Source organism: Centroberyx gerrardi, chromosome 2 (genome assembly GCF_048128805.1).
Source record: "Centroberyx gerrardi isolate f3 chromosome 2, fCenGer3.hap1.cur.20231027, whole genome shotgun sequence".
NCBI classification, from domain to species: domain Eukaryota; kingdom Metazoa; phylum Chordata; class Actinopteri; order Beryciformes; family Berycidae; genus Centroberyx; species Centroberyx gerrardi.
In genome coordinates, this window is record NC_135998.1 from 30,437,110 (window position 1) to 30,447,653 (window position 10,544).

The window sequence follows — 10,544 nt, forward strand, 5'->3', positions numbered from 1 at the left end:
CATTGATTGAGAAAATAGGTTGTGTTTCATTCATCGTGGTCAAAATGTATTTTTCATACAGAAAGCAAACTAGTTTGTAGGTCAGATCCCACATCTAGCCCGCAACTTGCCGTCTACCCGGTAATGAGGACATTCCTGTTAGGTAGCCAGTCTGGAATTTGAATAGCACAGAAGAACCGCCTCGCGCTGATTGGCCGAGAACGACATGTGTCGGTGGAGCTGGCGCGTCAATCATTAGAATCCCGGCAGCTGATTGGTCCGATTTGAAGCGGGCGGACCCTCCCTCTGAATATATATATTCTGGTTGAACGTCGCCTACAAATGATTGCTTGCTCGTATGTGGAGGGAGGCGGACGACCGTATTCAATGTTTCTCCACAGAGCTGACTTGAGCTCTCGTCCCCACACGAAATACTGCGATTCCCACTGAGATAAGAGTCGGTTTTCTTCAGCCGGAGAGGAGGAGGAGGAGGAGGGGAGAGAACGGCTCGGAAATAAGAATGATCAACACCATGGAGTGTGCGGTGGACGCGCAAAGCCTCATCTCCATCTCCTTACGGAAGATCCACAACTCCAGGACGCAGCGAGGGGGGATCAAGCTGCACAAAAACCTGCTGGTCTCCTATGTGCTGAGGAACGCCAGGCAGGTCTACATGAACGAGAAGTACGCGGAGATCTACAGGATGCAGCAGTACGAGGAGGTGATGACCGTCTGCAACGAGATCCAGGAGCTCGACCCGCTGGATTTGGACGGGGAGGACGGCGACGAGCAGGCGGGGGACTGCTGCGGCGAGCCGGCGAGTCTGTGCGGCTCGCTGCTGCCCGCGTGCCACCTCGCCGCGGTGCAGTCGGCGGCGCACATCCAGACAGCCGGCTCCTCGCCCCTCGTCCTGCACAACGAAGACAAGGAATCGGAGCCGTCTTACTACAGAAGCTGCTGCATGGAGGCTTACCCCGCGCTGAATTGTGACCTTCCCCCGGTAAACAACAACAACAGCAGCAGCAGCAGCAGCAGCAGCAGCAGCACGCATTGCAACAAAACCACAGTGCTGGATTTGGACACGCATGTAGTGACCACCGTGGAGAATGGGTATCTCCACCAGGACTGCTGCGCGCCGCTCCAGTGCTGCCAGGGCGCGCAGTCCCCGGCCAAGAAGCGGAAGGTTGACTTTGGTTATTACATATCCGACGTGGAGGAAGTGCCGGATTTTGCGCCCGGCTGCAAGCGGGCGAAATTCGAGGACTGCTCGTACTCCGGCTCGGAGTACTTGGACACGTCGAACATCTCCAATCTGATCTCCATCTTCGGCTCGGGGTTCTCGGGGCTGGTGAGCCGACAGGCGGACTTCGAGCAGATCTGTAGCAAACAAGCCCTGGCCAGCCTCGGGGCATGGACTAGAGCGATTGTGGCGTTTTGACACGAGAATCAAACACTTTATGAAACTGTACAAAGTCTAAAATCCAAATCGACTTTATTTTTGCAAGGGGGGAAAAAAATGCTATTTAAAACATGGAGCAGTTTGGTTTTTATTTTTGTTTTGTTGACTATTGTTTCTGACAGGGAGGGGAAAGAGAGGTTGTGCCATATGTTATGTGCAGGCTTCCCTTTTTTTTTAAAACGGGAAATATATGTCTACAGAACACATTGACGTAGGCCTAGTTGTGAATTTTATCTTAACGAAATGGATTGAATTTCGTTGCCTTAAATCAGACGCACACTACTGCTAGCTATTGTCATGAATTGAAAGTACATTGAAAGTGGTTGAATGTCTCTTTGCCGGATCATATGTCTTTTTATTTGATCTCTCATGTACAAGACAGTGTGGACAACATACAGTAAGACACTAATGTGGCTCAGTGTAGCCAGCAGCACCAATCCAACAGTGACTGTCCATGTATGGCCAAATGCTTTTGTTGTGTGTCCTCTATAACGAGATAAACAGCAAATGTGCAGCTATTTCTGAAAAATGGCCCTGTTGTGCTCTTGCTGAATATCCTATCTTTGGGCTAAAACACCTATTGCAGTCTTACATGGACCTTGCACATTCTGACCATTGTAAAAGACAATGTTGAAGACTCAGTTTTCCCTCCTAAACTCTTTTGGGGTACATTAACTCTGAACCAGCTCATGTCACTTGATGGAGTGCCAAAACTTTTAAGTCTATTACACTTTGTGGGCTACTGGGGCCATCACTTCACTTCAACTCCCAGCATGCAAGAGTAACCAGTCCAGGTATTTTATGGCAGTTTGATCTGTTGAGCATAACCCCTCCCCCCTTAATCAAAGTTGTTGCTCAAGCCTTTACAGCAATTCATAATTCCAACGTGACTTGGTTTTGTGAGTTTTATTTTATTTTCTACAAAAAAAAAATCTGAGTCCTTTTGTTTTAAAAAGGCAAAACTCATACTTTAGCCATAGCCTACGTCCATGCATTATATGAGCACTATGTGTACCAAAATAAAGGAGTTTTCAGGCGTTCTCTCCATATTTTTTGTTGTTATTCTTGTATTTTTGTGCATATTAAATTGTATATCACCGGGTAAAACTGTTTTAGAACCTATTTGTTAAAAATTTATAATCTTAATAAAAAAAATGAAAACTTTCATCTTTACTTTGCTTGTTTGACCGCCAAATATATTGCAGTTATGAAGCCTTTTGTTATGCATACACATTAAAATGTATTAGTTTAATATAGAGAAGTGATTGAGGCACAGAAGTTGTTGAGTCCTCTCATAAATTGACAGTGTAACAGTTTAACTTCCACATAGGCCTATATTATACACTTAACATTACAGCCTGTGTTTGTGTAGCATTGCATGCTACTATCAAGAATACAGGTCTTTACCATAAAAAAAAAAACATGATTGGAAACTTTATTTATGCCTCTAACGCAATTTAGGATTTAGGTCTACAATAGTCTTATTTAAGTGAATAGGCCAACATGTCATTAAAGTCTGGTCTGTCATGCTGTCTGTCTGTACTAAAAGTTCAAAATAACCGTCCTGTATTTTTGCAGCCTGTTCCCACGCGCTATCTCTATGCTACACAGGCTACTTTCTTCATCCAGGCATTTTCTCCCCCCCACCCCCACCAAAAGAAAAAAGCTCGCAGGCGTGTTATCTCTGCTGTGTGCCACTTGGTGGTGTTCTTCAAAATCAATGAATGAAGGTATCAGTAAGCCCGTGTATGCAGAGCCACCTCGGGCTGACCCTCCCTCAAACTCTCCACTCCCCATCCCCCCGACACCCTCCCTCCCTCCTCCTCCTCCTCCTCCTCCTCCTCCTTCCCCTGTCTCACTCGTTTTTATGCCAACCCGAAACCTCTCGACTCCTCTCAATTTGAGATATCGCTCTATCCAACACATCACCGCTGCCCTACGTTTACTCCTTCAACTCTCCGCTTTTTCGGCGTGTTTTTTTTTTTTTCCCTCATTTGACTTTACACATACTGATTTGCAGTAAGTAGGCTGAAAATGGGGGATACGACGCATCGCTTTTGCTGAGATTGTGCGTTACGTTTTTTTGTTTTTTTTTGCCGAAACTGAAAGCAGGATGTTACAAATTCGTTTATTCTGAGTTTGCATGTCCGTCGTTTTTGCTGCAGTGGGGTGTGGACTGTTTTCTACACAACTGCGTTTAAAATAACGTCTTTTCTTCCAAATCGTTATTTTACCGTGCTGCCGACGTGGCTCCGCGACATGTCTCGAAGACAAAAACAAAAAACGTGAAATAATATCATAAACATAATGGTTTGGCTCTCTGCAACGTTGACAAATGGCGTGGATTATGGTTCGTTTAGTGGTGTAGAGAGAGCTCCTCCATGTGGATTGGAAAAGAATGACACCCATGTAAAAATAAAAGACCAGTGGGGACGTTCTCTCTCTCTCTCTCTCTCTCTCTCTCTCTCTCTCTCCCTCTCTCTCTCTCTCTCTCTCTCTAAACATCTCTTCTTGAATGTATGTATACTGTTAAAGTGTTGTTAAAATAACACTTAAATAGCCAAAAGTAAGCCAAAGCACCACATGAATATCAGTTACTTTATGATTTATCCTTTTCATACACACAAATAACAAAAATAAAAGTATCATTCTTTTGGATTTCTCTTTGTAGTGATCAGAATTGAACAGATTTTTTTAAATACACAACTTATGTTTTCCTGTTAAATACAGCCTAACGTAGAATTTCTATTCTGTCAGTGTGTCCATGTTAAAAACAAAGAGACAAGCTTTGCATTTCATAACCAACTAGGCCTATAATGACAAGCACACTTGCCATATAATAATATTAATTTCAGACACTACTATTCTATACAGTTTGGCCAGGTGGGCACATCCAGTAACCCTTTGAAATGTCATTTTGCCTGCTCTTCAGGTCTAGGGAGCTGTTCCTTGATCTGAGGCTCCTCTCCTCGAGCCCTATCTGTTTGCATTGCTGCATCACAGCAGTAGCTCTGTGCATTTGAAAGGGTGGGGGTGGGGGCTGGCTGGTGGAACATAGGGCAAGGTCCAGAGTCTGTTCCCTATAGCGTTAATTAGTCAGCAAAGCTCACAGATTTCAGGAGCCTACACTGGAGCAAATACCTGTCAAAAGAGGTGCCAAAAACACACATTGAAAAATCAGAATCAAGTTGCCGGCAGGGTATTTATTTTTAGAGCATCAGTCAAATGCACAGAACAAAGTAATGAGCTCTGACCATGTTTTTAAATGTCCCATACAGCCTAGGAGCATACAGGCTGCTTAATTGTTTTGTTGATTTGGTTGATTAGTTTATTCAAGTGTCATACACACAAGGTGCCCAGCCCACATGGACTTACATGACAGTAAAATAAGAAAAGGATTCAGCAAACTCAGGTATCACACAAACAAAATAGCCTATCTTCCCTTTTTTCCCCATGCTTTACAAATGGAGCAAGCAATATGGAAACTGCCCTTTCTAAAGCATAGTTCAAGTTTTTCATAATCATCTAGCCAGAAGAATTTCACAAAGACGGAAGTCATTTTTGCTATACGACACATTTCTTAGATCAACATATGCCGGACAATAGAACATAAAATGAATCTTGTTCTCAGTTTCTCCCATATCACAAAGTAGACATGTTCTTCATCTTCAGGACTTTTACTAAACCTGCCTGTTTCAATGGTTAGTGGTAATGTACCAGACCATAACTATGCACAAAGAGATCTGTGACTTCGAGATAAGTTTAACATAACATACGGTTCTGTAGTATGAGTGTTCTTGCTTTCACAATATGTCCTTAAAGTTTTCAACAACATGACAAATGCATGGCTGAATAGCCGTGGCAATAGCATGCCATTTAGTCAAGAAACATAATGAATTTGAATAATGAATTTTACTTATGTTTAACTTTTAGAAGTACCATATAGTCAAATTGTGTGTCATCTCAATCGGTGTATGTGTCATTTAGTCATGCAAAGAGTGCATCTACAAGTGAAATAAGTCATTATTTGACAGATACCATATAACGATTTTATTTATCGATCATCATCATCATCAAGAGCATTTGTTCACAGAATTTTGAGTGACTGAATTTCTGAGGTTCATGGTCTTAATTCTGTTCTGAGTGTGTTACATTTGGGTGCATATCCCACTTTCGGGGAAAGTAGTGATTGTAAGTGCATTTGCCACTGATGTGAGCAAAGTTTTCCTGTTGCATTTGGCTCTCCCACACAGAGACCCACATTTCACTGTGTCATGCATATTTTCTAATCACCTATTTGTGTCCCCGTGGTTTCGCATTCAGGGCGTTGAGGTGCTGCGTTATGTCACACACAAAAAGCAAGTTGCATAACCACCTTTCATAAGTAACATTTCCCTATTGTGGACATAAGACTGACAATTTTATATTTACATTTTTAGCATTTAGCTGACCTAGATCAAGTTATAATGAGTGCAGCAGAATAACAGAATATAAGCTATTAGAAGAAGCCTCAACTCCGAGATCACCTATATTGCAAGGAGGTCAAGGAACAGAGCCATAGTGCCCTGACAATATTCCTGTGAACCAAGAATGATTATGTAAAAAAGAAGTGCTTGGAAAAGATATGAGAAATAAGATGGGAGATGGGGACTGACACTCCTACCCTAAGTGGAGCAATCAGGTTGTTGCAGGGAAAATAAAAATGAAGCAGCTGTAGTGGCAGAGCGCAGAGCATGGGCTAGCATGTAGGGCTGGACCATGGCCTGGAGGTATGGCAGTGGGGCTCCTCTAGCAGCTTTGCACGCTGGCACCAGGGTTTTGAATGTGATGCAAGCAGGCACAGGCAGCCAGTGGAGAGAATACAGGAGGCGGTTGACATTGGAGAATTTGGGGAGGTTGAAAACAAGGTGTGCTGCTGCATCCTGGATGAGTTGTAGAGGCCGAATAGAGTATTCTAGAAGCCTGGCCAGCAGGGAGTTGCAGCACATGAGAGACGACTACCGCTTGGACAAGGAGCTTTGCAGAGTCCCTGGTGAGGAAGGATTTGATTCAAGCCGATGGTGTAGACTGCAATGCGGGCCTTACAATTGGTGATCTAGGCAGGACTCACCGTGAAGTTGTCAATGGTGATGAAAAGTTCTTGAAGAGAGCGGGATTTGCCCAGGACAACTAGTAGTTCAGTCTTGTCGACATTGAGCTTGAGGTTATAGCCGGTTATAACAGACCAGTTATAGCACCAAGAGGTAAAGCTCTATTTCATTCATGAGGAGTTGAGGGAGGACTTCAACCATCTAAAGCTGCTTGTGTCATAGCAGTATGAATGTTGCAGCACTCAACAAAGAGATGATGCTTCTCAAACAGACAGCGAGCATGTTATTAACATACATCACCTACCAGGAATAGGACCGTCATAGCAGTTGTCATGACCAAGACTGCAACAATTAGAGCAGGTTATTAAAGAGACCCTCATAATGTGGTTTGATTTTCCTAAGATTCGGGTCAGAAAGTCCCAATTAGAGCCAACGCTGAGAAGTTCTTGCATGGCCATCTCTACTCAAGGTTCTGCTGCCAGTGCCATGGTAAAGGGGGTGAGTTGGTAGCCTCCCTTGAAGGCTGTGGGTACTTTGTCACTTACAGAGTCACGGCGGTCAGTGTTGAACCCTAAGGAACTGTTAGAGACTGTCCAATCTTGGCAAAATCCTGAGAGTTCCTGAAACATGTCTCCAGTGTTAAGACCTCAGACATGGAGATGGTTGAAAGTGCAAGTAGATACAAGCTACTCGTCAGGGTTTCCTCCAAGCAACACAATGCAAATTTCTGTACTAAGGCCACGACTAGGCTACAGGCTTTCTATTTTAAATAAAGGCTGCCACATAGTGTAGATTAATTTCAGTCACCCAATGTTCACGCTTTTGATATTTGTGCCCCATTTCTCTCTCTCTCTATTTCTATTCCCTCTTCAAGAAAAGGGTCTGAAGCTAGACATTTGAGAGGAGTCAACATGTGAAATATGGTGCATAAGGTTTTTCCCCATTTAAGTAACAGTGAATTGCAATTTAAGTTACTGCACATTTGTAACCATTCTTCTGTTGTTTCAGTATGAAAACAACGTTGGTGAGCTTCCTATAACCAAAAATCTGTCCCCTATCTCACAACTGAAATTATGTACTGTCTCTAAAGCACTGATGGTACAACACAATCAGTATTGTAGAAGTGACACCAGTAATCAAGACAAAGTTCAGTCATTCATTCATTTATTCAGTTTCTCTACCCGCTTATCCCTATTCGGGGGGGGTGGGGGGGGGGGGGGTGGGGGGTGGGGGGGGGGGGCAGAAGGCAGGAGCCAGTTCATCAACACATAGACAGACGAACACAGACAGACAAACACACTCACATGGGCAATTTCAGTCTCTAATTCTATGCATTTTATCCATTTTTGATTCAAAGTTGATCAGTATTAACTGTGCAATAATTCAAGTATCTCCCAGTCATTATCAATAAGTCAAGTGTTGCATATTTGCAACTATCCTTGTGCTTTTGGTGTCTTATTCAGGCTGATGTTTCGAGTAGATCCTGGATTGTGAAGCCTCAGTCAGCCAAGACCACATTACCTTGGTGGAGGTACTCCAGGAACCCAGTCAGACATAATGAATTTTTCAGTTCTACCTCTGCTGGGGTGATGAACTGACAACTGCCATCAGGTATTTGATAATGTTTTGGCCATAGTGGTGACTAAAAGGGACATTTCAGCATGGATGTTCTCCATGGGACGCCAAGGACTGTATTTCCTGGTGTGTTTCTCCATGAGGACAATCCAGTAGCTCAAGACACTATGGATGCTCTGGGAGACACCGAAACTTTCAGTGATATAGTCAGTAGATTGAGTCTCAACCTTATCATAGACATGACAAGTCAACATCGAATTGACATAAAGGTTTGATCCAAAGCAGAATATTGTAGAGCAGTTCTGCACAATGTGTTTCTTGCTCATGAGTCGGACTTCAGCTGCAGTTATGATCTTGTCTGAACAGTCTGAACATCTCTCTGGGTGGGTGGTATATAAAGCTCAATTTCATCAGTGGCTTCATGTTCTATGCCGTTTGTTTCATTATCCGTGAAAATGTAAAATAGCATTTCTCAAATAATGTGCAGTTATGAAAAAATTTACCAACGTAGGCCTTTCGCAAACAGGGTGTCAGGCATAAAATGATAAGTTAATATGATCAAGTGGCTCAAGCTGGTGATGTTTATCAAATGTGGTCATTTTTCTGTCCCACCGCTAGAGAGAATTGCCATATTAGGCTACTTACTTGACCTAATTTACCCGTCTGCCTGACCAACACCCTGCGTGCGCTCCTTATTGGAGCTGCAAAGCCAAGCTATTTTCTCAGCTCTTTTGTCAGTTTTATATCCCAACAATTTGTGATTAACTGCAATTTATTTGGTTCTGTGAAACCAAATACCTAAGCCTAATTTGCCAAACCCGGATTACACACTGGGGCCCCTCCATGAACGTCCGCTGCCCTACCAAGTGAGCTATAGCTCAACTGTGGCTGCCTGAGAAACATTTAGGTGGTTATTGGGTGGTTCATGGGCCAAAGCCATGAGCCTCCGTCTCTGTAGGCGGATGCAGGTTGCATGGGGCTGCACAGTTATATTGTGAATATTGCTGATGTTAAATCTGCCTACTTTTCACCCAGTTCTCGCGGTTGTCTTTTATTGAACATGTACCCCACAACTTGGATCAGTAAAAGGCAGCTAGCTAGCAAAGATAAAAGAAGTTTCTGTATCGCCAATATGCAAGCAAAGTGGAAACATAATCAGAACTAGGCAGATGACACTTGTCAAGGAACATAAGGTCAATATAGCATAGCAGGGTTTCATTTTTGTTTTGACATTGGGCCCCTCTGTTAAACGCTTTAAACACACAAAATGCCAACAAAAATAGCAAAAAATGTAATAAAATTAGATTTTTGCATACTGATAGAATTGTGATTTTTACATGAATCAGCGTTCCCCCACTACTCGTAACTGTATTTGGCAAAGTTTGTTCACAAATCCCAAAGTATCCCAACTCGTACAACACTTTTCTTGCCTTCATCACACAACCCGTCTGGCCCACTGCTGGGGTTCACCAGTGGATCGCACAAAGTCATAGCTTGAAAGCCACTATATGTCTGTTTCCCAAGTTACATAGTTGGTTAGCATAGTATTTTCAGATAAATGTATAGCATTCTAGCAAAAAGGTATATGCTTTCTCTTCTTGAATAAATCCTGCATTATATGTAATGAAGATGAAGATCAATGATGATGAAGTGATTGTTTCTAGACCATTTAAAGTAATGCCAAAACTGATTACTAAATCAAGGGCATGGCTGAGAGTATCTGTATGATAAGACATTAGAGATTAAATTATGTGTTGGAGGTCAATACCGACACACATGGAATAGCTTTTGTTTTATTAGAAAATCATAATACCATAATCCTACCGTAACGCCAATCAAATCACATGCATAATTTATAAAACAGTTTAAACGGGAGTAAAATCTGGAGCACAAACTCCAATATTCCGCTTTAGTTCAAAATTTTGTTGAGTGAATAGCTGCACAGCACAACCGCGTGGATTTCTTCATCGAGTATGGTTTGTCAATGTGGAACATGTCTGAACCAATGAAAAACTGCAACAAAACCTAAGACTCTCTTGATGAATAGACCTGCACTACTGACAGTGACTGGAAGACAGACTGTATGGAAAAATTGACACTACCAAAAGGGGATTTCATTAGAATATGGGTTCATACCTGTTAGCACTGCAATGAAATAACACTCATCAGGATGTAAAAGCTCAAACAGTCTATGAGTTGTTGAAGTCAGTCTCTAATTTTATCACCAACAGAGCTGCGTAAGGTTTTGTCTCTTCATGATAATAAATTAGAGCCACTGTTTCTAGACTGAACAAATTCTGTATAACAACACCCAAGATCACAGCAACAAGCATTTGGATATTCTGTTTCGGGTGAATTTTGTTTTAAAAATTCCAGTTTAAGTCTTCTAGTTGAAAACTTGTAAATAACTATATCTGGCAAGATGATGAAATGATGATGAA

At 42.5% G+C, this 10,544-nt stretch overlaps 1 protein-coding gene and 1 long non-coding RNA gene across 2 annotated transcripts; one reads left to right on the forward strand and one right to left on the reverse strand.

Annotated features, from left to right (window-relative positions):
• The first annotated feature begins 340 nt into the window (after positions 1–340).
• On the forward strand, positions 341–2,576 carry ier5l (immediate early response 5-like). Its single transcript, XM_071924884.2, has one exon. The coding sequence runs from the start codon at positions 500–502 to the stop codon at positions 1,415–1,417; it is 918 nt and encodes a 305-aa protein (XP_071780985.1). The 5' UTR covers positions 341–499; the 3' UTR covers positions 1,418–2,576.
• A 7,296-nt stretch (positions 2,577–9,872) lies between these two features.
• LOC139919899 (uncharacterized) lies at positions 9,873–10,542 on the reverse strand. Its single transcript, XR_011785011.2, has 2 exons — positions 10,159–10,542; positions 9,873–10,100 (listed from the first exon to the last, which is right to left on the reverse strand). It is a non-coding gene; the product is annotated as an uncharacterized LOC139919899 (long non-coding RNA).
• Between the last annotated feature and the right edge of the window lie 2 nt (positions 10,543–10,544).